We start from the raw sequence: 26817 nt of genomic DNA, 5'->3' as shown, positions 1-26817 counted from the left end.
ATTGTATCATTAAAATAGCAATTAAAGTATGTATGGATTAATACTGGAATTTACTATCATTGTTACTGTGTTGCACTTCCAGTGGTCCAATGCTGATTTCAAGGTCTTATTATATCTGTGGGTTCTGGTTTGTTTACAACGGTAAGTATTAACTGAGCGGAATACAGTAAATAACAATTTTGCAAAAGGCTGATAAAGACTGATTTTTGGTGTCTATGGGTTCTGTGTGTGCCATGAACTAACAAAGATCTCTGACTTGTTCAGCATGGGGACTTGAGCAGTCTGAGTTCAGAGCAAAGATTTGACGTATTTTGTGTGAGCTAATGCAATGAACCCAAATTTCAACAAAATGGAAGACAGGACACTTCTGCATGTGTGGCTAACGGCATCCGTCCTTCTGCCAGACATTTCTTCTAGCAAGTGTTGGTTGCATAGAGTTTTGGGGAGAAGATGGGAAAGGAGGAGATCAAGGAAGTCACGATAACTTTTGTGTTAAAATTAACAATCTGTAGTGTTTGATAATTTTTGTAATTTAACTTGTTAAGTTTTAATTTGAGGCTTTTACAAACATCATTCCTTTCTTTTTGAAATCAAGCAAGTAGGTATTGCAAGCCATCTCCAAATATTCAAATCTAAACTGGCAAAATATATTAGATTTCCATTATTTCTTTTCACGCCAATCATTCCTCATTTACACTTTGAGGCATAAGCTCTTTGCAGGAGCTGCTGTGGTTTGATAGGTGTTAGGTTAGTTCAGGCAGGGACAGTGAAATTTCGTTCTTCCCAAGGCAGAGTTCTGCCAGTTGTTCTTGGTAAGCTGCTATTAAAAGAAAATGAGAAAGAAAATGAGGGTTTGGTACAGTTGACTCCAACTTTGGGTAGAACTTTCCTTTTAAAGTAGTTACTGGAGTTGGCACAACCGAAAGTTTAAAAAGGATAGGAAACTGTAACGAGAGTCCAAGTAAACCTCAGCAAATCCATTTAAATGAGAGGGAAATTAGTTCCTAAAAAAAGACAGACCAAAGACAAAGGCAACAAGGCTGTGTACTCTGCGGTGACAGCTGTAATGTTTTTCATTTAGAGGCTGTGGTTTGTTTTGTTTTGTTTTTTAGCGTCTGCTCCAGATATAAACAAGAGAGCTCAATCAGCAAGATGAAATGAATGTGTAAAGCTTGGATTTGGGCCTTGCCTAATGTGCCGTCAGATGAAAATAATTAACAGCTTGTGTGTACCTACTCCCGCCTTCTGAAGTCAGAATAATCCGTAAACCTTGCAATAGCTTAATGATAGGTGCTTTGTCATTATTCTATTCTAAAAATGAGTTTTTTGGTCCCTCTAAGGAGACCTTAGAGTGTAGAAATGAGGCTTAACTTCTGGTTAGCCCTGAAGTGGTCAGGCAGTTGGACTAGATGATCTCTGAAGGCTCCTTCCAACTGAACTCTTCGGTTCTATTAGGTAGTTTCTTTCTGTACACTCTGGCAGGCTTGTGGAAGCTGTGCTGCAGTCCAAAAACTAGCCAGAAGGCAGGCAGCACGTGCTGCGTCAGCTTTGACATAAAGTAATTGTTTTGGAATCTTTTTGAGTAGTGGGAGGAATATTGGTTTGGGTTTCTCTGGCATGGAAGCTACATATGAAAGGACAGCAGTGAATGGGAAATCCAAACCTGTTGCTTTTCCCCTGGGGTGGCTTCAGGTTCCTTCAACCTAGCCGGCCAGAAGCTGGATGGCTACTCTAGTGTCCCTGTGGTCATCCAAGCCTAAGATAGGTGATATGAACTGCTTGTCGAAGGTGTTTGCATCCGCTGATTTGTAAGAGAGAGTAAAATGAGCTCCGAATATAATTCAACAGTTGTTTGGCTAGAGGTTAGAGGAGCTGATGTCCACCGGGACACCATCCTGTAACTGTCCCCTACCTTCTCTCTCCCCCAAAACCTAAATGTTTGGTTGACAGCAGCGTTACCATAGAAGGGGGGCTTCCCTGTCATTCCACCTGATCAAAACACCAGCAGCCTAGGCCAGTGCTAGTCCCTCTGATCTCCCGAATGGCCTGTATGCGTGCCATTTTATAAAGCATTTTTAGGTATGCTTGTATTCTAAATGGCGTTGATAAGGTTCCAGGCAATTTTAACTGTGTTTTGTAGGCAGAAAAAGCTGGCGCTATTTGTTATGCTGAAATTGTCTGTCCTTGAAAGCATGAGCTCTCTCTTCCCAGTCTGGCTTTCTGTCTGATGATGTGAGGAGCCCGAGTAATGAACACAATTTTGTAAGCATAACTTTTTTTTTTCCTCTTTAAACTTTTTCTGCTTTTTAAAATTGCTTTGCAACTCTTTTGGGAGGTGGTTTAATGCAAGGGAAGAAATCCTGTGGTACTTGCATGCTGCTTTATTAGTCAAACAGTTAACGAGGGAAAACCAATTGACCGTAGTGGTGGAGTGGGTTTAATATTAACCTGTCAGTTATTACACGCGAGTTGACTTTATTGAAAGTCACAATTGCATAGGCTTAGGAAAGCAGAAGCAGTAGTTGGTGTAGCAACAGATTTTTCCATCCCCTTTGTCTTGCCCCTGGCGTTTTCCACAGTTTCCATATAATTTATATGTCACGATTATTTTTCTGGCTCACATTCCATATTTTTCATAATCGGTGTATTGTTGTAAAGCGAGTACTGGAAACTTGCATACCGATGTTTTTCCAGGAAATGACTTGCCTGTGTCCAGGACAAGCTGATCAGACTGTTTTTTGTCTAATGGGAGTGCTTTACCACTGTTGGGCGAACCATTTGTAGCTGATTAGCGACTTAACGCATTTCACTACGTGGTGCTCACAGATTCAGCTATTGGGAGGAGAGTAATGACACTGGGAATTTAATTTTTGTAAAGTAAATTATTTTAATATACTTTAATGGTCAGTTCATATAGCCTGAAAATTGAATGTACAGTTATCTGTGAACACGTCCTTCCCACTGAGACTGGCGTGTGCTCTTTATCATAAATCTCTAGACCTTTTGTTAATGGAGGATTCACTGCCTTTCTTCACCTTGCATATGGAAAATAAAATTACTTCAGTTTTTCAGTTGTCTTGATGAGAATGTTTCCCACCTTAAGTTTCTGTAAAACACAGGAGTCAGTTCCCATGCTTAGGTTTAGGTCAGAGAAGATGAGTAAAGTGGACTGGTGTTGGCTATCAGTAAATATTTTGGGTGTTCCCTTCCTCCTGAACACTTTGTGACATTTTCAGCGGGATGTTGCCTTCCTCTTTCATTCTGAGCTCAGGAACATATTCAGCTTTGAAACGGCTTAATGAAAAATGTGAGATTTTCAGAGTGGAAAAGCGGACACCTGGTTTGAGGACAGCTTTGTGAGCTGCTTAATGGGAACCATCTTATCCGCTCTTCTGGTAGGTGTTGGAGACGCGATGCATTTTATCCCTTTTTCTGCAGTTCTTGTGCCAACAGGATGGCCAGTCTTGGATTCAGCAAGGGCAGAGAGCTCTGAGGAGCTCAGTGTGTGTGGCTGGACTGTGCTGTGCCCGACTGAATTACCATCCCTGGAGGCCTTCAAGAAACATGTAGATGTAGAACCTAGTAGCATGGTTTAGTGGTGGACTTTACTACTAGGTTATAGGTTGGACTAAATGATCTTGGAGGTCTTTTCCAACTGGAATGATTCTATGATTCTGTAAATGAGGAGGAAGGATTTGTGACTTGTTCAGGGCGTGCCTGTTAATAGTGTACCAACATCAGTGTTAACACTGAGATCTTAAAGAGGCCACTTACCTTTGTATAAGAAAGGTCCTCTGCTGGTAAGGAAGGCATCGGTACTGTCTGTGGGAAGGACTGTTGCTCCTTGGTGATGCTTCAGGGAAGGGACATAGGAAACTTCCTTTTCAGTAAATACCAGGAAGTTGAAAACTGATGTTCAGTAGCCTTTGACACTTGTTCTCTTAGTGCTCATCTGTTGTTGAAGAGTGTTGTCTTTAACTGACATCTCTGAATTTGGAGCTGAAGGCATGATAACAATCATAATCAAAACCAACTCTCTCTGTAGTAGGTGAGTGCTGACTGTGGTAACTCTTCAAAATCCATGGATGCACATGCAGCTTGTAAATATCAGCAAATCATTAGCAGCTTCAATTTCAGTTTATAAGCATCCCCAGAAAAACGCAGAGATAGGACTTCATGCTTTGAAATTAGTTTCATGTCAGACTAAAACCACCTTATTTTGGCACTCAGGCAAACTATGGGACTGTACTAGTGATGCAAACAGTTTGATTCTCTCTGATCTCTTCCAATAACTTGCTAGTTTTACCCAAACCCAGAATAAATGAGCTGCATTAAACTATTTTGCAATTGCTTTTGGCAGATGGGATTGTCCTGAATTTCTGGAATATTAAATTAAGGCACTACAAGATTATAAACACGAGTGAATTTCTCTGCATGTATCGTTCATTGATGACACCAGGTACTTCCACCAAGCAACATAAAATCAAAACAAAATCTGAACCAAAAAAAAAAGTGTGAATATTTGAATATTACTGATCAAAATAGGAGAAAAATGCAAGTCTGAAGGGCATTTGCATAGTGGATGCTTTCAGCATAACCTACAGCATGCTTTTTTTAGAATTGTGTATGTTTAAGAAATTGAAAAATGGATTCTGGCTAATTAATACTTGAACATCTAGGTTTAAAGTTAAGTCATCTATTTACTGCTAGCAAAGTTTCCCTGTACAAGTCTTGCTTCAATAATCTGTCCAGGCAGCTGTTTTGCTGCCTCTTCTACAATGAAAGCATATTCAAGTATGCCTTTGTTTCTGCAGCAATTTGGTTCGCCTTCATTCTTATTTCATCCGAATCACACAAAGCTCTTTTAGCTTTTTGTACTTTGCAAAGAGAAAGAATCTGAAATAGTTTCCAGTTGGAATACTGAATGTTATGTGTAGTTGTACTTGAAAAGAGTGTTTATGTTGTGGGAAATACATCTTTAAAGACATTTTCTTTCCCATTTTTAATAATTACTTACGGTGTTTATAGACAAGAATGTGTGTTTGGGGTTTCAAGTTGAAATGCAGTGGCAGGAGTATTGCCATCAAAATATTCTGGGTGACTGAAAGCTCTGACAGTTTTACATTGGGTTGTACTTGCCGGTGGTTACCAGGTTACTGCTGTAAGCATGGTGTTTCCTTGTCACTCTAGGGTTTCAGTATGGTTTTTAAGAAATGTGGGTGGTTTTCATTTCTTCTCTTTTAATATTAGAGTGTTTGGGATTCTTTTTCGTTTGCCAGAATGATTTAAGGTGATATATAGCATTTGCAAACCTTTGTTGCCTGAAGCAAATTCATTCTCTAGAGGATTTATTAGCAAGATCTTATCAGAACAGACACCTTGTACTTTATGAGAACAATTTGTCCTCTTAATATACAGCGGTATGATACAGAGGAATATTTATGTTTTGAAGAGACTGCCTTTGAAAACATGAAAAATAGATTGGAAGGAGGTAAAAAGGGAGCTCACCTGACTTGCTGGTGAAATATCACAGGAAAATGATCTGTTTACCAATAAGATAAAATCGTTATTAATGAAGGGAGATTAAAAATGTATTTCCATGGGATGTAACTAGTGCTGAGGCTGATGAATATTTTTTTCCCCAAACATTTCTTCTACATTTACAAAACAGCAGTGTAACACAGTCCAAATATCCACGAAGCTTAAAGTCTTAAGTACTGAATCCCTCTTCTCCATTTGTTTTATTCCAAATATTTTAAAGAGAATGTAAAACTACATGCCTCACTCGGTATTTGTTGCTTACGACTTAAAATGTTGACTGTCTAAACCCTTTTGGTTCTCAGCTTCCCTGGGTATGAAATAGATAAAGAAACTTCCGGCTTTTACCTGAGTAGTAAGAATACCAGTTAGCATCTATAAAATTCTGTAAGGAGGACTAATGTTTTTTCTCTTAAGAGATTTGTCAGTAGCCTCTTCAGTCTCAAAGCATGGTCCTATAGTATTGAATCTAATAAAGAATGAATTAATAAATTACGCTGTCACATTAGCTCTCCTGAAATAAAGCATACCCAAACAATAGCAAATAATTTTAGCTAGCATATTTTTCTTGGTCTGATTAGAATTTCTGTCCTAATTAATATTCATAGGAAACAGAGTTTCTATTTAAGAGTACCCCGTGTTTCCTTACTCATGGCAAATGTGAAGAAATAGCATGCCTTGCGTTTGCAATTGTCAGGAATGGGAGCCACTAACGTGTCGCGATCGTTTGTGCTGCTCATGCATTCAATTCACTGACAAACTAAATCTGGTGTCAGCTTGAGTGTCCCGAGCTGCGTGGTTTAGAATAACCACAAATCCTGGCCATTTATCAGTGAACAGCGGTATTGTTGAGTATCGGTGCAGTTCAAAATGTGATCTAACAGCAAATTTCTTACAGAGGCTGATCACTCGTTCGATTCACAATGCAAATAATCCTCTGGTTGGGCTATGCTCTTAAAAATTCACAGACAATTCTATAACTGTTTCCAAAGACTCGCTGGGACATTGCGCATGTCTATTTCCTAGTCTTTTATAGTCATACTAAACCTAAAAGTGAATGAAGAATCCCAAGGGGAGCTCCTTCAGCAGCTGAAGATGGATCAGCACGTCCAGCATGGACAGCCTTGTGCTATCTGCCTTCCTTTCGCATCCTTAGATCTAACAGAGGTGGTGACTTCTGGGGTGCTGGTCACAGCAAGAAATCTGTGTTTGCATGAACATAACGATTTTGCGTTAAAAAGGGAAAAAGCAGAGGCTTAAAGAAGTGTTAGATCTGAATCGAATATCTGTTTGAACAATATCAAAGTCATTATGTGCTGCTGATTGCCATACCATAATACCATAGGCTTGTGGATAACTTTTTTCATTACTTGGTGTTCTCTATCTCTTTGCCCTGGTGGAGCATGCATGTTACTGTACCTACTGATATGGCATCAGGCTGCTTTCTGCTGCTGGATTTGTATCACCTTAAGGAAATGCAAAGAGAAATTTAAAATAAAGCTTCAGTGAAAGTTAAAGGTTATTGTGAAAAATGATTTCTGAAGTTCGGTGAAATTAAGGTATATAGGCAACCTTGACATGACTTGATGTGCGTGAACTGTGTATGAAGCAGAGAGGAGGGATTTTTGGCTGTAAATAAGTAACTGACATTTTGGGGAAAACTGTACTGTAATTTGAAAATCAACAAACCTTAAAGCATTATTTTAGGATTGTGCTTTTGATTGGGACTGTTCAGCAAACAGAGCATTTTATTCGATGAATAGTGTAGAAGGAGGGGGATGACTTAATTTTATTTTATTTTTTAATCAGGACGTGAGATGAAAGTCACTAAAGGTCTAAGAATTCTTGCTTGTTTTCTTAATAGTGCAGGGTATAACATTATTGAAGACTGTTGTTGATCATGTAATTCTTCTTTATGAGGCTGAAGGTGGGCTTGGCTCCACGCTCATGTAAGTCACTGGAGGCTTCCACTAACGTTAGCAGCCTTTGCTCATTGTATCGCCAGTAGCACCATTAATTGTCTCCCTGGGACTCAAGGTACATCCCAAGGTAAAAAGGGGAAACCCAGTCTTAAATAAATAAATGCTTAAATACCTTGGAGAACTTGCCGGACAATTTCTGCATGCACATACATCAGTCACTTTCTTAAAATCTATTAATTGCTTTTTATTTTTTTGTCCTCTTCCTAGGACTCTGTTAAGTGGCTTCCCAAGTCTCCTAAATTGTACAGTGGCCATAACTGGAGCTCCCAGGGCTCTCGCTGGGCCTCGTTGAAAGGAAAGGAAGGTTTTCATGCTGGCAACCTGTACAAACTCAGCTCTGCCAATGGAAAATGGAGGGAAGGAAGGATCAGCCCCGAGCAAGAGGCGGAGGAACTGGAGGATCCTGATGAGGATGTAGGTGGTTTTCTTAAAGTCAGGAGAGACAATGTTGTGTGTCCATCAAGAAACTACCAACAATTCAATGCTCTGTGCCTCTGACAGGAAGGCTGGGTGCTTTTGGGTCAGTGGGAGGCTGCATCTGCCACCTCCCCGAAGCTCTGTTGTGTACCTTCACATCCTTGCTTACGTTTTGTGTCAGCGAGGACAGAATCGTGTTCAATGTTTTGTTCCTTTGCTTGCAGCTAAAAGATCCCAACCCCCACGAGGACAGTGCAAGACAAGTAACCAGTGCAATGATGAGATGGGTACATTTAAAAAAAGATGTTACTCCTACTTATGTCTCTGGTTATCAGCATCCCTCCGTCTCTTTAGGGTGAGCGGGTTGTTCACAGCACTCAAAGCTCAGTCATGCCCTGGAGGAGGAGGCTGTGGAGGAGGTGACTGCACTTTCTCAGCCTTGCAGGGTGTTGCTCGCAAGGTTTTCCTCCAGAAGTCTGCTGGGAATGAAGGGGGAACTGGGTTTCTTGCTCCTTTGCTCCTGTGCCACAACCTCACCTCCCTCCCGAGCTCCTGGCAGCCACCACCGAGTCCGATCGGGTGGATCTACCTGGGCTACTCAGCCCTGGGCTCTCTTTTTTTTTTTTTTTTTTTTTACTTACATGACTTAAAGCTCAGCAAATTCCATTGTAATTTTAAGTAGAAATAGGAAACAATCACTCCACGCTTGCTCTCCTGAGGGTTGGTGGTGCTTCGTTTCATCCCAACCAAAAAGGCAATGTGGGAGAGCTCCGATACAGATTTAAAGACAGTGTCCACTGGGGTTTCTGAACAGCTGCTCATGGTAATGCCACTGCCTTTGTAATTCTGTTTTAAACCACCAAGCTTAGAAAGGCATTTATGGGGTTTATTATCAAAGGTGTTGACCTTTGTTTGCTGCATCATTTTACTGCCAACAGAAGATGTAAGGATTATGGTAATATGAAGGTGTGATTCAACCTTACCCATCAAAATTAAGAAAGAAAAAAAAATCAGCTAAATATAAACAAAGCAGCCATACAATGTGAACAGAGTTTGGAGATCATGGCTGGATTTCATTTAAACGCCTTGCCAAAAAAAACTGATAACTGGGAAGCTTCACCGTATTTTGCAGTAAGACTGGATTGTGTATTTCTAATCTCAAGCCCCGGTGGGTTTGCTAGGCGTAGGGTGACGTTGTCCGTTCCTCTGCATCTCACAACAGCTACATCCTACAGCCGGGCTTCAAGGCTGTCTTTGGGGTGCCTCACCTCTGAGGCTCCACTTCCACCAGGCTGTTACCAAGTTTGCAGGTCCCCACTCACTACTGTTTGAAGCTCAATAAAGTCAACCCAGCTTCTTTTTTTCACTGAAACATTTGAATAAAATCTTAGAGATACAGATGCAAAGGTCGGGCTCACCTTCCCTCTCACACCTGTACTCCCAAATATAGAAGATGAGCCTTGAGGAGCTGTGAGAAATGTTTTATTTTCTGCATGGGAAGCCTTTTCCTTTGCTGTACATGTGTGGCTCCTTGCCCTGAGAAGTGGATTTGGTGCTGCTGAGCTGCTGTAGACTGCCCAAAGTGGTCTCGTTTCCACCTTTTCACTGGGCATCACTGGAAGTGGCTGGGGAATGGTGAGGGTGCACGTGCTTGTGAGTGTCCAGGGATCTAAAAGAATGCTGTAGGAATCCCGGCCCTATAACCTCTGCCCTTGTATTGAGGGAAAACTGTGCCCAGAGAAGTAACTGTACAAAAAGATACTCGTGTGCATTTGCTTTAAGGTTGCAGTTTTGTCTTCTGTGAAGCAAATGCTAGTGTGATAAAGAGGAGCAAATCCAATTTACTGCATGTAGCACCCAGGAGTCAGATAGCTCTTCTCTTTGGTGTTGCTTTGTTTACCTGTTTGATCTTTAACCCCTAGGAACCTATTTCCAAGTTTTCTGGCAGCCTTTTTGATACTGACGGTAGCGTAAGAGATCAGAGAAATACCAGAACAGCTCTTCAGGAGAAGCACAAGTCAGCAGTGAAGGGGAAAACTCTCCCAGGGACTAACAGCAAGGCACAGGCTCCTGTCTCAGCAGTGGGCAGCTTGTCCGGAGAGAGCAGCAGGTTTCTGGAGGACTCAAGAGCTGCCGATGGGACACAGCCCCCGCTGAAGGTAACGAACCACCCTAGGCATGCCTACATGTCTGGGTCTGTGTTCTGTGCAAGACACCTTTGCATCTTCACAAAGGATGCAAAGAAGGGGGATTTCGCCTGGTAGTTGTAATGAGACAGCCATTGACAGAGTGTAAGTTGGGGTTTGTCCTTGCTCCCAGTGGGTTATCCTTATAAACCACACTCTGCAGCCATTCAGCACTGTCTTGTTTTGCATAGCCAGCTTTGGACCTTCGTAAAGTCAAGCCAAAGGTGTGTGCAGCTACATCTTCACCTGTGAATGCTTAGTCCTTGGTTTAGGAGCAGTGACATGGCCTTACCCTCACAGCGTGAGGAAGCCTCCATCCCATGACAATGGGTGGCAACGTTCAGGTGGAGATTCGTCAGTGGGATCTGCAAGATTTAGGCTGAGATTTGTAGAGAAAGCTACACACTCTGAATTCAGTGGGTACATCACATCTCAACGTGCGTTAGAGGACATGAGGAGGAAACATACCGTATGGGATTTAGAGAGACGTAGTAACAGAAATGCAAAGTTTGCTGCAGCCCAAGACCCTGGGGATACAGCTCCAGAGAAGACAGCTCACCTGGTGGGACAGCCCTGGTGGCGTCTTATCACCAAAGCATTGCTGACAATTACTCATGAATTCTTGGGCATGCGGGTAATGCTAAATCTAAGCTAAGCTTGGCAGGGTGGTTTTCATTTGACTGACAGGTTATTTTCATGCCTTTTTAAATCCGGAATTTCAGATGAGTATGTGATCTGTGCAAGAGTAACTGAACATTTGTCAATTTTCAAAACACAGCTGTGTTGAAACAGTCTTAATTATAAAATATACAAAGTTGTTCAAGCCTGAATTGTCTTAGTGAGATGAACCAAGTCAATGACAGTACAAGCATTTTGCTTATGTGAAGAAGTGAAATGTGATTTGCATTCAGGTTCAACTACAGTACAGCAAGGTGTTCCTTAAATCTAATCTGATTGTTGTCTTAGCAATTTTCAAAGTATTTAATAACAGGAATATGATACATTAAAGAAAAATAAATCATTTCTGGGAATAATTCTTAAACATAAGTTGTCTTTGGAACATGAAACTGATTTTATTTGGACTTTATTGTAAATTATGCACATTCAAAAAATCATCTTAGGTACTGAGCAGTTGTTCTGAAATTTTGCCATTAATAGCAGGCTAAGAATAGACTAGATGGATTACAATTTATGCTGCTTTTAAAAATATTTAAGTACTGATTTTTATTTTAAAGTCAGTAGTTTCTGTTGAATCTTCTGACAGAGCAACACATACACACACAGAAAGCCTGTTTAAAGAAGCTATTGTAGTAGTGCTCAAACTCAATTACCTTCTCTCTCTCTCGAGTGGAGTAAGTAATCAGGCTGTAGGTGAGGATCCGAAGCAAAGGTTTTTCAGAAATGTACCCCAAAATATTTCCTTGTCACACCTTGTGTATATTAGCTTTGTGGCCATCACGAATGCTCAAGAAATTGGTGGGTTTTATGAAATAACTGGGTTGGTCAGCAGTTCTCCAGACGGCAAAGAATTCTCAGGATGAAGAAGCTGGGGGCAAAATAAAGTACTCTTAATAAAAAGCCTTATAAAGTTTTGACATGACTGTAAATAATGCATTCTTGATGTTATTGAAAATTACAGATTAGGCTTGCATGTGCTGGTGTTGAAGAATAGCACAATTTCTCTCTGGGTTGAGGTGTATAGGGGGAAGTCTGGTGGTGTTCAGAATGGGAGCTAGATTTTCATTGCTTGTGTAATTAATAGGCAATGCTTTTGATTAATCAGGCCTCTTATCAATTATAATTCTTTTCCAGATAACCATTACTGTGTGCAGTCAAATGGGGAGTCTTGGTATTAGCATTGCTGGTGGAAAGGGCTCATCTCCATATAAAGACAATGATGAGGTGCATTTCATTACTCAAAATTTATCTAGTACTCATTAGAAGGAAACTGATGAGCAGTTCTTTGCAGCGGTTGTGTTTTGTTGTTTGCTTTCTGAGGTTGTCCTCAATGTAACATTGCTATCTTAGTAATACAGTTGATGAGGGGAAAAATGGGTAACTTATTCCCAAAGTAGAAGCCGCCAGTAGATTTTGATGGGAAAGCTCCTGGAGGCACCTCTATTTGAAGTCACTCCATTTGCAATCCACGTGCCTCTCCCATCCCATTTGCTCATTCCCAGGAGTTAACTTGATTTGAGAGAAGTATTTCTTGCATCTTCTCACTTAATTATCATTTAAGTAAATCCTAGTTTCCCCGTCTGTCCCCCATGGCATATTGTAAACAATTAATGACTTCTGTTCATTGTTGTATAGTCAGCCATGAAAGCTTTTTTTTCCTGCTAATATGCTTAGATGCTTTAGTTTCTATTTTAATAGAGGGAGCAGAACAGTATCTCTTGAAAATTAATTACTTCTTATTTGCTTTTAACAACTGCGTACAGTAGAAGAAGCTGTGTTATGTCTGAAATGTGTATTTTGTGTTACCAGGGAATTTTGATTGCTCGGCTACCAAAAGATGGTCCGGCGGACATGGTGGGAGTGCAAGCAGGAGACAGAGCGGCAGAGGTAGATGGTTTGTTTGCTAATGTAGAGCACATTTTCTTCTTGTAAGCTTTAATTCAATTCAATTAGATATGGGAGCTGGAGATCTAGATTTAGGCCTAGCTTTTTGGATTCTTCCCAAAGTACTTTATAAAGAAGTTATAATGACATTAAGTCTTTGTATTCCTTTTTATTATATTCTGTTTTGCTGATCTTTCTCTGTTCAAAGTGCTTAACAAAATATTATTCACTTTGATGGCTGACTTGTAAAGGAGAATAATGGCATTCGTTAGCACAAACGCAGCTGTACTTGGTCCAGGAGAGTTTCTTATGGCATTGCCTTGGTCATGTATTACATGAGTTTGATACAGAAAAAAATATAAACTACATCAGCTTGTTTCACCAAGGTAATTTTTGGCTGAGAGAGAACAACTCAAAGTAACTACATTGGTGGAGTCTTACAGTGCCAAGTGCGAAGGAATAAATGTGTATCCCTGGCTGCTCCACTTCAAGTCTCATCTTTCCTAGCGACAGCCTTTCTGTGAAGCCTCAGAGGTACTCAGGAGGTCTGCCACAGCTGTGGTGACAGTGTATGTTTTTCTGGCACTATGGCCTATTCTTTGTTTTTTACCAGCTGTGAAAGATAGAGTGGGAGGGGAACCTCTGCAAAATTATTTTCAGATTAAAGTAGTCTATGACTTATTTATTTTTTCAGCTCCTGTGCTCTTAAGTTTTTGTTGTACTTGCTTGAACTGATAGCTTTTAGTCTAGCATACATCTTGTTAAATTAAGGTAGGGTAGAACAAGGATTCTTTTATGTCAGTTAAGCTGCCCATAATAAGGATACAATCTATATAAGACAGAGCCAAATGCATCACAGATCAATCTCTCAATTTTTACAACTATGCTATAGATTTATATTTGTATACCCTTATATATTTTATCAGAATATTCTCAGGATTGTTTAACCTTTTCCTTTTAAAAAGTAAATATCTATTTTTTTATTGTAACATATGTGAGAAATAGCAAATAAAATAAGTCTAAATATTTCACGTCAGCAGATAATCAGGAAAAAAGTCAAGATTTCTAGTTGTTGCACTTGTAATTTCTAAGCAGAGGTTCTGATCGAATCAGTTGATTTTTATGATACTAACTTTCTCAGGTTCCTCTGTAAGGCTGTAATTCGTTCTTACTTTGGGGGCTATTTGAAATATACTAGCTGCTGATGTCTGTTATTTTAATAAATAGTGAGGTAAGTTTGTATATCTGCTCCATACTGCTCAGTCACGCTATTGTTATCCTACAAATAGATATGTTTTCTCTGTCTCCCACAAGATGGCAGAATCATTCATCTATTTAAAGAATGTAGAAATAAAACTGTTTTTTGTATGTGTGGGAGATGAGAAGGAATTAATGCATTTAGGTGTGCTGTAGGAGTCCTGATGTTTTGAGCACAGGCCTAATCTGTGGGCAAATAACCAGCATTTCCTCTTGATATTTTATGTTACAAATTTTTGTTCTTGAACAGACCATTTCAACAATGCAAATGTACAGTATGTTCAGCAGATAGGGAACAGCAAAAATTGTAATTTTATTTGCTTTCATTGTGCAACCACGTATAACAAAAGGTCTAGGTGTTCATACATTCACCTGAAAGGGAGGGAGTTGCTCCTCTTGAACAGAATGTAAAAATGTCTTTCTTCTGCATTGTTTTTTAAAGGGATCCCTCATTTCAGAACCCAATGCCCATGATGCTGGTCCTGCTGAAGCTTTGTCCAAAGGCAGCCCCTTCCAGACAGTAAACCATGTCATAACAGTAAGTATGGGGGGCACAGCAAGTAACAAATCCTGCTTAGCTAAATAATTTGTATTGTCTGTCATTAATGCTAATAAGGATCATGAACACTGGCACAAAGCTCGTGAGAGGCTGTGTAAAAGGAAAACGTATACCAACGATCAGTGACCATGTGTTTATGGTGGCTGTCACCGCACCCAGGGTGCAACCTGGGGGAGCTCAGCTCCTGGTCAAGCACTAGCTTAGCAGATCAGACCTTTTGAGTTTGGGAGCACTAAGGGTGGTGTCCGTTCCCTCCAATGTAAGTATTTATTCTGGTGCCTGGACTCCCCCTCTAGTTGATGGAAAGAGCATCATCTCTAGGGTGCCTCTTGTGGGAGGGAGAAGTTGAGCTGCCACCTGGAGGTGCTCATTTTTATCCTTCATCATGAAGGGGAATTTGCATGACAGGCTAAGACTGTGTGCCCATATTTTAGGTGGCTGATGTCAGACAACATTAAGCCTACCGTAAATGTCACAAAAGGAAATGTTTGGGCATGCAAAGGGTTTATTACAATTCTGATCTACTTTTGTGTGCTTCTGTAAAAAGTTAAACTATCTGAAGACCTACCCCAATCACAGTCATCTGCCTGCACACCTGAAATTCTAGCTTTACTGGGAAGATACAATAAGATTAAGGTATCTGAATTATGAAGGTAAAAAAGCATCTCGTTTAAACTAGGTCTGAAGTACCAGACAGCACCAATGGTTTCTCTTACAGCAAATGCCAGAGAAATGCTTTGTTTGATTCTTCTTCTTCAGCCTTTTTTTTCATCCTTTTCCAGGAAAAAAACTCTCACAAACCAGCTAATGGAAAAAAAAAAAAAAAGAAAAAAAAAGAAAGTTCACATATTACATAAGACTATAATTGAAGGCCACATACAGTTGGTTTTTTTGCTAACCATTCTTTTTTTTTTAATAATATAATTTGTTAGTTAACTGCAAAATAAGCAAATAGACCATGTAAGTCTGTTTTCCTTCGGTTTTCTCTGTGGTTTACTATTCAAGAAGGCTTGAGCTTACACTGCAGCTTTTGTCTATGAGATAGACCAATAAAAGTTTCTTTAAGCAACTAAATAGAGAACCTATTTTTGAGTTTTCTCATCATCTTGTGAAATATTTAGACCAGTTTTATTTTCCAACTGAAAATGCTTCCATCATTTATTTATTGGTCCAGCTCTGCCTGATATCTGTTTCTGTATGGTCTTAACTCACATGGCAGGAAGCACAAGGCTTCCAGTTAGAGGAATCTCTGTTGGTGGGGTTGATTCATGCAGTGCTAGTGGCTTGAATCTTCTGCAGAAGTACCTGAGTTTTAGTGTTTTCAGCCAAAAAAATGAAATGACCATTTTTTTGTGCCTCTTGGAAAATAACACAGCAAGTTTCCCTGCCTCTCTCCAAAGCTCTTAAGCTGCAAGGAGAGGAGGAGGCAGATAAGACCATGGTAGTTACCTCAGAACAAGGTGCCCAGAGAAGATGTTTCAGCTGTTGAAAGGAGACAGTGTGAAAGTTCTTCTCTGGAGAAACCTTCATATTTCTGTTCAACATCTTTTTGCTGTAGCAAATTGCATATTACATCCTTTTAGCCTAAAGCACCATTTGTCGGTCTTATGGGTTATGGGCTTTTCAGGAGCATCCAGCTGACTCAAGAACTGGTCAGTGTCTCATCTGGTCTCCCTCTGGCTTTACTTTGGTGAAGTTCATCTTCCTCCTCAGTAACTGTTACCTGAAAAATGTTTACAGTGCTGGCTTCTTATTAAAGACATGCTTTGCACATTCAGATAAGCTGATGGCAGTAGTTCTTTAAAGAACAACAGAATCTTCTCCTTTGCTAGGAATCAAGGAAAGTTTGTTTCCTTTCTATTTGTGACTAGGTTTAAAGAGAAGATGGGTGCAGCTACTTCAAGGGAAGTCAGGAGGAAAGTTTAGTGGCAAAGCCGCCAAAGATTTGTATTATTCTTCTTGTAACAGCTGAATTATGTGCTGGATGAGCTGCTACAGTGCCTGTATTCCTTCTCCCACTCTTCCATGTCATCACTGCTTCCAGCACTCCAGCAGGGAATCTGTCTTCATCTAATTATTCTTAATGAATTTTAATAAACATCCTCTTTGCATATGTTATTTATGATAATATTGCCGTCATTTGCCAGCCGTGGTCCTTTAGACATCTCTTGCCATTTTCCTTTCTATCTCCAGGCCTTCCACTCTGACATTACAAGGGTGATCCCTCTGCCAGATTAAGGTTACCTCTCTGTTCTTCATGTGCTTGGTTGCTTTAAGGTCTTCTAAAAGAATCATTTGACTTGTTAACTAATCCAGAAAAAAAAAAATCAAATCCTTTGTGCCAGGTTTAAGATTTCATGACCAGTATGATCTCAATGATCAGTAATTAATTGGACAGACAATGAAAATTTCTTTCACTCTGAGTCATTGTTTTGCAAAAGAAAAATTAGAATTGTCCTTGGTTTAACTTATGATGATTTTATGGAATTGTAGAGGCTCCAGAACTTCAGTTACAATTAGGTACTTTTTTACATTCAGTGTTTTATAGACTTGTTTCAGTTATGTTAATCACATCTCAGAAATACAGAATCTGTTTGTTTTAGATTGTTTAGTATGTGCGTATAAAAATACGATACTTTAACTGAGCTTAAATTGAGTCTTTGGATTTCAAAATGGTAGTCTTAGAATATGAGTATGTCTATGAAGATGTGCATCAAAATATAACAGATTAGAACCACAACTGATACCGCTATCTACATGCATCCTTTGTGTAAAATATTGCATGTTTGCTACAGGAAAGAGAAAAATCAGTGATACAGACCACCAAACTTTGCCAATAGTGCCCTATGTTGACTATTGGAGAAGCAACGTTGCTTGGATTCTGGAGTCTTTATTTCCAGTTCTCTATTTTTCTGTCTTCTCCGTCTGCTACTTATTTTGTGCTCTTCCTCTCAAACATAAAATGAACTCTGCACAATTTTTCTCCATCCAAATATTCTCATTCAAGTCCCAACTGAAATTTCCAGTGGACTTTGTCCAACAGTGAATGGAGAATGTCAACAGGTTTCAGCATCTCTCTCAACTCATGACGAGGATCATCATGTCATTGTCTCTGATCCTTTGTCTTTTTCATGGACAAAGCTTTGATCAAAAAAAAAAAACCAGATACCAGTTTTGTCTAAAACTCTCCTGGTTTTGTTGGATATGCTTTGGCATCTTCTTTTTAAAACAGTTATCTAAAAATCCAGCTGTGTGTAATGTGTTTTTTTGTTTTGTTTTTTAGGCCTGCCTAAATGCACTCCTTCACTCAGGCCAAGGAAAAAAGATTGATTTAAGCAGTTCCTTTTATGAATACAGTCATTATCAAATACAGCCTTTTGCATCTAGTAAGGGCATGTTTTCATTGTTTAGCAAGAAGCCTCAATTTCCTTTTGCTGAAGTCTAAAATAGTATCGCTATCCCCAGTGATGATGACAAAGTAAGATGAAATGTGAAATCATGAAATGATTCATGGTGTTTACACAAACCCTGGAAAATGCAAAACAAGATGATGGGGTTTGTTCTTTTTTTTCGTTCTTTTTTTTTTTTTCTTCCCCGAAAGGCTCTAAAAGACATAATGAACATGATAGCCATAAAGACATTTATGGGCTGTTCTGTAACCTTTTGGACAACCATATAGTTAGAACTGGAAAGGAAAGCATGCATGTATAAAGGGAAGTTAACAACTATCAGATGTTCGTGTGTTTGCAGGCTGTGTCATTTACTGTGCTTTAAGAAGACACTTTCAGCTGAAGCATCATAGCCGGCTGTGTGTTTATTCCTATCTCATGTCAATATGAATGCATTTTTGCAGCCAACAGTGGAAATTAATTGCCCCGGGTTATTTAGATCAGTTTGTTTCTGTGTGGACCAGGAGCGTGCACACAGCCCATGTCTGTGTTTCAGCTGAAGGACTCCAGCTTTCAGTGGAGGGTGATAATGCCATAAAATGGGCGTTGAAATTGATTTTTATCTATGATTGATTATAAACAAAAATGAAATTTACTCATTTTTAGTGTTTTAAGTCTCTTATTACATCGACAAAGTGTGAGAAAGATGCAAACAGAGCAATGAAAGAAATCCCTATAGTGAATGCATTGGTTTTGGTGAAGGATGTGTCCTTTTTTAATTTTACTTTTTAGGCACTGAAAATATATTTTAAGGAAAAAAGGAAGATAGTGACTGGTTTCAAATGGTCAATTACACAGTTTTTTTTTTTTTTAATATAATTTGATGGTTTTGGATTGACCAGTGCTTCAGGTGTTATTTTAATAATGAGTTCATGATGACAGAAAGTGAGTAGGAGGACTCTGCAATTTCAGCAGAAATATTTTGAACAAGTTCAGGCGCTGTTCAGTAAAACTAGTGAGGTAAAACAATGGAACACTGCAGAATCCTGCCTAAACTGTCCTCCTACACCAACATCAACGTTTTCTGAAGAGTTACTGGTAGAAGATAGAAGTTCCACACCTTCCTTAGGCAAGCGACTCTAGAGCTCAGCTGTCCTTGCTGGAAAATTTTCCTTGTTCCCATCCCAAATTTCTGTGTCGTGTCCTGTCTGCAACGGGCACTGGAAATAATTTCCTTCATCTTTGCTACGACATTTTATTTTGGATGTGATATGTGTTCTCCTGTCTAGAAAAAAAAGACCTAAAAGCAAAGCTTACCAATTAAACAGGGGGAAGCTGTGATCAGTGAAGATAAACACAGAAATCTGAAAGCACGGGGAATCCCACGGGGATTCTGGGGCGAGAAGCACCTGGTGTGAGAAAAGGATTGAACACAAGACAAAGAATATGATGCAAATTTTGTGGCTGAGTTTTCCTACTCTCTTTTGTTGTGTTTATTTTGTTTTAAACAAACCAAACCAAAACTGGAAGTGGAAAGGAAGACTTAAATCATGATGTTGCTGCAGCCAGGGTGAATGTGAAGGCAGTGACAGAGAGCTCTGGGTTCCTGGGAGATAGCTGGGTGAAGATGGAAATGTTGCACCTCTGTTTCTTAACTGGGTTTGCTCCCAATTTGCAGTTGCATAGGTTGGAACAACCTGCAGCCAAGAGCTGTTTCATCACTGGTACCTATGATTCAGCTGTGAGGAAACTGGGGCTCCTGAATCCCATCAGGGAGGTGGACACAGCACAGGGCAAGTAGCTGCAGAGGACAGAGCAGCAGTGGGGTTGGGGATGGCCATGGTATGGGTTACTGGGGGCTTTTGGAGATGGTAAGGGAGATCTCCTCTCGGAGATTTTCAGCCTTTGCAGCCTGCTAGGGCCGAGAAACACTTCAGGTTTCACCACAGAAAGCCGATCAGTCATTTGGTGCCAGCTCCTCTTCATGTGCAGCAGGATGAAAAAGTAGACAAAAGACTTCCCGAACCCCACTTATTCATGAATGCAGTCGATACGTGTTCCACAGAAATGCTCTGTGAGCAGGTGGGTGTCCAACAGGCCACAGCAGACCGTCGTGCTGTCGGCAGGGCTGGGATGTCCTCCAGAGGCTCAGCTTTAGCTCAGGTGCTGGAGCCACGCGGTCTGAAAGACCTCACAATTCCTCCATGGGCGTAGGGGAGAGAGTGTGTCATTAAGGAAATGAGGTAAGTTTTCGGGAAAGTTGTGAAAGCCTGGGTACAGCTTGCAGAGTATTGAACAAACATATAGAGAGATGCAAAAGGCGAGTCATGCCAGAACTTGAACATCCTGTGGGATTTGTTTGTACAGTGGCAATATTGTTACAAACTCAGGGTTATGTTTTTCAGATTTAGATTAAAAAAAAAAGACTAATTTTTTGGCACCTTGGTGATTGTTGTGGAATATAGAATGACCCACAAGAACTTCATGTTACTAGTTGAAATTTTGGGGGTTATCCATCACCGACAGCTAGGGTTTCTTTCAGTTTTCTTTATTAAATTAAGTAAATGAAATTCACTTTGTGACTGTAAAACTGCCCTATAGTAGTATTTGAAAGATAGTATGCAAGAAGCAGGCTTGAGAAGTTATGAAATGTTTAAAGAAAAGCTTTATTAGAGGATTACAAAGCTCAGCACTGCATATCTTTGCAAATAACTTCAAATAAGGCACAGACCTCAGCTCTAGTTCTAGAGGTGGTGGAATTCCAAAATATGACCCAGGACACGAACCTATACATATAGGCTGTGCATTTGCTGTAGCACAAAGCTGCTGGCTATCACTAAGGAAGAAACATCTTTTAGCAATGAGCACAGTCAAGAAAAACATCCAGTGGGTGGAGAGCTTGTAAATGTTGTCAGGTGTGCGTGGCAGAAGCAAATCTTCCCAGGAGATATTAGCGTGGCCAGTACTTCTGGTCTACGGAGATCATCTATAGCTTCCAGTAATGCGTCATCCTTAGCCTAAGCGAGAGGATAGAGAGAGAAGTGGATGTTCAGTAGACTGGGGAACATAACTAAAAAGTACACCTGGTTGTAAAATTAGTTTACAGTTACGGTGGGTGAGAATCCAGACTGACACCGGTGTTTTGGTGTCTATGTGTGGAGCAGCCCCCTGTGAGCTGGGGGTGCCAGGTCCCGTGCAGCCGGCGGAGCTGTAGCTGATGTGGGCAATGGAGCCTGGAGAAGAATTCCTGTGGCTTAGGTGCAGAAACCTGCTGGATGCACAGCTGAGCAGCCACAGAGCATCTCTGTGCTGGTGTCATTTCCCAAATCAAATGGTGTATGGCAGGGAAATAACGCAGCAATGACTGAATTGTGTGGTGTCAACATTAAGCGTTTTTATAATGTCTGAGGAAATACAACAAAGTTACTGGTGTGTAAGAAATATTGCCTTTCTTGAAAATTTCACAGTACTGGTAAGGTGGACAGTTTATTATACATCATTGCTTGCTTGTTAGATACGTGAACTCACTGCTATATCTGTTTTTATTAGGTGTTAAACTTTTTTGGAATATTAGTAAAAAGTAGGGCTTCTCATGCATCAGAGTTAAATTTGTAAAATCCATTCATTGATACGAACCATTGCTGATACATTATTTGGCTATACATAAAGAACCTAACATTCTTCTTTTCTCAGTTACAGCATTTAGATTAATTTAAAACCACTACAACATAGCTCTCAAGGAACGCAAAATTCTCAGCCGAGTCATTGATATTATGAATCCAATCCATGTGTGCACATTGGTCAGCTAATGAATTGACACACTGATGTTTTGTCTTAATGTTTCCCTTAAATATGTTTGGTCAGTAACTAAACTAAAATATGAAAATTTTCAAAGCTTGGTAATTGATATGCCTTTTGGTCCTTAATTAATTTTTATTGCTTTCAAGTGCATGGATTTCATGATGTTAAATAAAAGTGCATGTATATTTTTCATATTTATTTGTCTATTTTTAAAAACTTTTGTCTTATTTTCCCCTCTAGAACCTCTTTACAAATTAGCTAATGAGAGGAAAATGCAATTCATCAGAATTTTGCTTTAATTATCGCTGCAATTTTTGGCATAGATCCCCTCAGAAACCCCTGTGGCTTTACATCTCTGGCATGTTTTTGCTCATCACCTGCTTCCCCTGTACCTTTACAACACCGCTTTTAAACACCTCCTTTCTCTTGATCTTACTCTTTTTCTCTGCAATCTCTTGCATCTTCCTGAAGATACCTCGAATAATCCTCACTCGCCCTTCAACTTCTGATGAAGATACCGACCAGTTACCCCCGGATCCGGAGGACCTTGAGCCGGAGGAGCCCAATGGCACAGAAAGCCATGCCTATTCGGACTGTCTGAACAGCGCTTTTTATCCTCCCTAATAAAATACTTTTTTTTGGAAAGAGTTCACAATTTTTTCCCCCCAATTATTTAATGACATTTAATGTAGTACTTGAACCGCTATGCCTTATTTGTGGGTAAAACCATTACACAGAGAACGGATTTGAACTGGGGACAGGGGGAGCACAATCTGTGTTTGTCTTTGGTTGCCTTGAACTTGCCTTCAGCCAGAACTTGTGCACTTGACGAAGTGTGCTCTGGGGAGGTTATGTGAATGTCCCTACGTGCTTCAGTACCCTCTTGTAAGTGCATTCTATAGCAGGTAAATGCAATGATGGGAAGAACAGATGAGTTTTATTCAGAGGGTACACTACCCATTTGGAAACACAATGAAAACAATTGTATAGCTGTTTTTTTAAATCTTGTGTCCATTTTGTGTCTATGTAGCTTACCCTTCTGTGTACCTGCAGGTTCCTTTGGATTGCCCCTTTTAATATTGTTTTCTATAAGAATAAAAATCCTTTTCTGTATTATAAATAGTGCTTTATTTTTTTTCCTTTTCCTGCAAAGTTATTTACATTAGAATTCTATATTTCATTAGAGTGAAATAAAGAATGGTTTCTCCAAGTATCTCAGATTTGAATGGGACCTCTAAGTTTTTTATTAGATCTAAATGAAGAAATCACCTTACACAGCTATGCATCTGAGAGTGAACTGAGAAGTTCTTACCCTTGATGTTTTTTCGTAGACTTTCATTTCCCCTCCTGACTTGCATATAAACAGAACACCTTAAATTTGCCTTGCTGTGATAAGCAGTATTTCATGTATAAATATGTATAGGTGAGCATTGAAAAGCAAATGTTTTTGTACAACAGTGTTGAATCCTTTAATTCTTTTTACTGCTATATTCAGGTTTCTAATGTATTTTATGGTACCTACAAATAACCTTTGGGAACTGATTAAACAGTTTGGGGCTCTGCAGTGCTGCCTTAACTCAGGTGTGGGATCTTGTCCTGCTAGACTGGGATGTAATGACATTTTTAAATGCGCATAAAGCGTGCTTTGACAGTGTTTACCATGTGTGTACAGTTTCTTCACCTGTAAATATAATATGATATAAATCAATGACCTGGTAGATCCTCATCTTTTTTTCACATTCTGAAAGATTTCTGAGACGATTGTTCATGTACGACTTGAATTGAGTGTGCTAGTAGCTGGCTTTACAGGAAAAAGGAAGTTCCCAGGAGAGTACTGCTATCATGTGGTTGGAACAATGTTTTTTACTGGTAAAATTGTTATTTTATTTTGAAAAAATGGATTTACAATAGCAGTACGATATCAAGATTTTTCTTGACTCTTAACTCATCCACTACAGCTTTTTCATTATTCTGTACATCAGCATTTTAATTGAAGATAATTTATCAGCAGTAGGAATATTAAACTACTTTTCATTTATTTTCAAAACAAACATTACTTTAGAATCTGCTATTGCTTTAATAATAAAGACTATATTATGTGCATAAACATTTCAATTCAAATTAGCTTAGATGATGTCAATAAGAGAAATCATATTAAAAATATTTGTTTCCCATCCCTTTTGTTGCTCCAAAACAAGCAGTGTTTCTCCATCATGATACAATGTTTGATCAAAGCATACCGCAAAAATATCATCAAGCTCAGAACCCGTAAATGCTTTGGCAATCCAGCTAGTTATGTGCAGTTTATTGTTGACTAATTATATCTTACTAGACTGCAGAAAAAGTAATCTCATTCCACTGTTGTAAGCCATCTCCTGGGTTGCAGAATAAACTGTAGTTGAGCGAGTGAAATGAAGTAGGTCTGCCAAGAACTCTAGAATTTCATTATTTTTTCCTCCTCACGCATAGGTATGTGGTTTTGATTCTTCCCTAGGCAGTAAGTTATTTTCCAAAATGCTTGAGAGTTGGAGGTGCTGTGTTAGTGCACCTTGCATGTGCTGGACCATGATTTAATAAGGCTTTTGAGTTTAATTGTGCTTGTTGTGATTGTTTGGCAAGATGGCAAGACAATGTGCATTGGTTTGGGGACTCCGCTTGTGGGTTTAGAAATCAACACTTTTGCTATTAAAATTAGGTGCTCTTAACCAAATGCTGTCAGTATTCAGATAACTTTTTAACACTTGGGTCTTTGTCTGTTCTTTTCAGCTGAATTTGTTTTAAAGGCAGACTTCATACTGCAGTGTAGAGAATTCTGCTGTGGGTATAAATTTATGGTGGTAACTGTGTGTGTGGGGGACAAACGATGCAAAAAGACAAATGAACCCTAGAGAATGATGGAAGTACGCGGACAAACAAACCAATGGCTTGCGGGTGAGCATGTCACTCTGCAAAACATGTCACCCAAAGCCTCTGCTACACGTTTGTTCAGGCTTTATTTAAGCAAAATATCCTGTACATTTCCATGGGAGGCGCTGGGACAGGTGGTTACATTTCACTTTCCTCCTACAGAGGAGGAGCACAGGTGGAGGTGAGATTCTGACGTCCTTATCAGCACTGAGTAATGTCTCTTTTCAGGTCCTGTGTTTGATAAGAGTGGGCAGAGACAGAAGGCGAAAGCAAGGTGCGGTGGGAGTTGTTCTGTTCGTGACAGCTCACATCCTGCTTCCTGGTGCCTGCTGCGGAGGAACCTGGAAGAGCCCACTGCCGCCTGTGCAGAGACCACAGGCTCTCTGTGGGGAGCGGGCTTCTCCTTGTTCCCAGCCGACACCTCAGTTGTAAGATAGATGGGAAGGCATGAAGTGCTTTCCTAATGTGTTTCGTTAGCCACGTGTCATCAGTGCCATGAATTTCTGGTTGTGCGGGAAGGCAAGGTGAACAGCACCACTGAATATGGGGAGGGGTGTTTTTTTTTTGTGATGCGTCTATTGAAGTGTATCTCTCAGCATGGAATCATTTACATTGCTGCAATATAGCAGCAACATTTAGTGTCGTTGCATGTGTATAGTTGAAATCACAGATACTCAGCTCTTTTCGCTCAGCTGTTCCACAGCTCTCTATACTGCTGAAGGACAGCAGATGTAGGACCTCACCAGCACAACGTTGCCTTGGCTAGTCTGCTTTAAAACAACTGGCTTGAAGTCACGAAGTTGTGAAACTCATGAAGAGAAGAAAAAAGTCATGAAAAGTCAAAAAAAAAGTCAAAACTCATGAAGAGAAGAAAGTACTTCCACAAGCTGCGGTGTCAGAGCAGGCTCAGATCTCTCAGGCTCAATTTATTGTAATGTTAAAATAACATTCCTTGTTTTTATCTTCAGAAGTATTCCAGCTTGACCCTTTGGAGAAAGTTTATCTGGGAGTCTCCTGCTCCCTGTACGTGATATGCAAGGCTCTCCGTAACTGCCTCCTCACATGCAAAGCAGAGCCTGGCCGTGCACGTAGTGTTCCCCTCTTTTTCCACGCCTGCTACCTCCTGCTCCGTGAGTATTTACAGAGCAAGCAGGGTGGACCAGGGAGCGACAGCAGCAGCTGCCGGGCGCTGCGGCAGGAATGTGGACCGGCCTCTCCTAAGGATCAGCTTCCCACCCTCGGCTCCCTGCTGCTTGCAAGGTAAGCTGGCTTCGCAGGCAGCCGTGGCAGCTCTGGCATGCTTCTCGTCCCTGCAATGAGCATACCACTAAATAGCTGCTAGGAAAGCCGCTGAGGTCCTGGTGTTTCCAGGCGTGTGTGTGTGATGGGGCTTTGGGCAACCTGACCAAAAGGTATTCCCTTTTGGCAGGGAAGGTGTCCCCTTTTTCCCCTTTTTGTCGTATTAAGTGATGGAAGCCATCTGTCCAAATCATACCTCTAAAAACTCACTGCAGAGGTAATTTCTGGGTAAGTTTTTTATTTTTTTAGCTCATACATGTGACTTAAGTAGGTGGTTTTCAACCGAGCATAACGTGATTGAACATGTCAGGGGCAGAATTAATGCTTTGAACTGCTTATGGTGTGTTTGATGCCGAGCAAATGAAAACTACTGCCTTAAGAACGAAGTGGTGTGGCTCTGTCATGTGTGATGCATCAGCTGGCAGTCCCAGGTGGCAGCAGTGCCAGGCTGAGAATGAAAATTTGCAAAGTTAAAAAGCAAAACAAACAAACCAACCACCAGCACCACCAAAAACCACAACTGCTGTCGCTGTATGTGTGAAAACATGGCTCAGAGTGGCATACAGACATTGTGACAGTCACCTGTTTCATTTTCCAGGAAGAGCAGATTAAGTGGGCACAGAAAATACGTCTGCTTAAATGGTTTATGTACACAGTACTACTATTTTGGATTTTCAGCAGTTTCTTCTTACAAAAACAAACAAACAAACAAAAAACCAATCACAAGCCTAACCCCGTCAGCTTAATCTCTTGGCCTCTTGTAAGGTCCTGCTCTGAGAAGAAAAACAGGTGTCAAGAGATCAGTGACTGTAGTACAAAGAAGTAATTGAAAATAACACAGTAATTGAGGCGGTCTATAACATCCTTTTTACTTAGCACCTGTTTACTGTGTTTTCCGTTGCGAAGTAGAAGAGGAAATA

The 26817-nt window shown here is 40.2% G+C and overlaps 1 protein-coding gene across 2 annotated transcripts; it reads left to right on the top strand.

The window, feature by feature from the left end:
* Window positions 1-116: 116 nt before the first annotated feature.
* On the top strand, window positions 117-25277 carry LOC308192429 (uncharacterized protein). 2 transcript variants are annotated; one of them, XM_080586011.1, is made up of 7 exons: window positions 117-3395; window positions 7728-7934; window positions 9860-10096; window positions 11936-12025; window positions 12611-12688; window positions 14385-14480; window positions 22163-25277. In XM_080586011.1, the coding sequence occupies exons 1-7, from the start codon at window positions 3369-3371 to the stop codon at window positions 22313-22315; spliced, it is 888 nt and encodes a 295-aa protein (XP_080442137.1). In that variant the 5' UTR covers window positions 117-3368; the 3' UTR covers window positions 22316-25277. The 2 variants fall into 2 exon arrangements, with proteins under 2 accessions (XP_080442137.1, XP_080442138.1); XM_080586012.1 differs by having other exon boundaries at window positions 21932-22303.
* The last annotated feature ends 1540 nt before the right edge of the window (window positions 25278-26817 follow it).

Source organism: Anser brachyrhynchus (assembly GCF_964034855.1).
Source record: "Anser brachyrhynchus genome assembly, chromosome: 3".
NCBI classification, from domain to species: domain Eukaryota; kingdom Metazoa; phylum Chordata; class Aves; order Anseriformes; family Anatidae; genus Anser; species Anser brachyrhynchus.
This window is presented reverse-complemented; position numbering and strand designations above follow the sequence as displayed.

What these genes read in the sequence shown, in the direction of transcription:
- LOC308192429 (XM_080586011.1), top strand. Translation starts at nt 3,369, where the DNA reads ATGGGAACCATCTTATCCGCTCTTCTG. An exon ending in GGACACAGCCCCCGCTGAAG is followed by an intron (nt 10,097 to 11,935) that starts GTAACGAACCAC and finishes ATTCTTTTCCAG; the next exon opens with ATAACCATTACTGTGTGCAG. An exon ending in CATATAAAGACAATGATGAG is followed by an intron (nt 12,026 to 12,610) that starts GTGCATTTCATT and finishes TTGTGTTACCAG; the next exon opens with GGAATTTTGATTGCTCGGCT.